The sequence below is a fragment of the Tupaia chinensis genome, unplaced genomic scaffold, assembly GCF_000334495.1.
Source record: "Tupaia chinensis unplaced genomic scaffold, TupChi_1.0 Scaffold130997_1, whole genome shotgun sequence".
Classification (NCBI taxonomy): domain Eukaryota; kingdom Metazoa; phylum Chordata; class Mammalia; order Scandentia; family Tupaiidae; genus Tupaia; species Tupaia belangeri.
Window position 1 is genome coordinate 1 of NW_006191281.1, and position 735 is coordinate 735.

The window sequence follows — 735 nt, forward strand, 5'->3', positions numbered from 1 at the left end:
CGCCTCAGATCCTGCTTTAGAGAAGGAGAAATGTTGAAGCAAAACTTAAGCTGAAAGTTTAAGGAGTTCTCTTTTTGCAATAAGTCTAATAAAAACTGCACAGTGAGGGTCATCGCCTCGCTCTTGTTCTCCTTTTCTACCTTCAGCAGCCTTTCCACTTCCTTGCGGGATGCTTCTCCCAGCTGGCTCTGGTCCTCTTTCACCAGGTAGGACATGGCATAAAAAAATTCCTGAAAAGTAATATGGCGGAAGCTGTAGAACTTCTTGATGTCAAGACCCGCTGGGTTATCATAGCTGCTCAGGAATGCGGTGAGGCTGGGGCCATCTAGATTGTGCTTCTTGAGGTCAGCTTCTTCAAATACTAACCTCTGGCACTGGACGCCCTCCACTGCCAAGGAGCATAGACCTCTCAGAATCTTGTGCCGGGAGAGCTCAGAGCAGTCCCCACTATCATTGGGTGGCAGGAAGGTAGTGACATAGGCCATGAAGATGTCAGTGCTGTTACTGGGTGTCTCTGAGGTGGCCTTGTCTCTCTCCTTCTGCTCCTTCAGCCAGGAGCAGACCATCCAGCAGATGCTCGGGACCTGACATGCTTTGAAGAGGACATTATTTCCTTGTACAAACTCAAAAGCCTTTCTGGCTTGCTCCTTATCTGCGAAATAGGAGCTGAAATAACTCTCCCTCTCCTCCTCAGAGAAGCCTAGGATATGGATATGGAGCGGTTCTTTCAGCAAA

General features: G+C 48.6%; 1 protein-coding gene across 1 annotated transcript; it reads right to left on the reverse strand.

The window, feature by feature from the left end:
- Positions 1-8: 8 nt before the first annotated feature.
- LOC102476695 (NACHT, LRR and PYD domains-containing protein 10-like) lies at positions 9-728 on the reverse strand (the record flags this gene model as incomplete). The annotated part of the gene is made up of 1 exon (XM_006160906.1): positions 9-728. A coding segment is annotated over one exon (720 nt), but the record flags the coding sequence as incomplete, so codon positions are not given.
- Between the last annotated feature and the right edge of the window lie 7 nt (positions 729-735).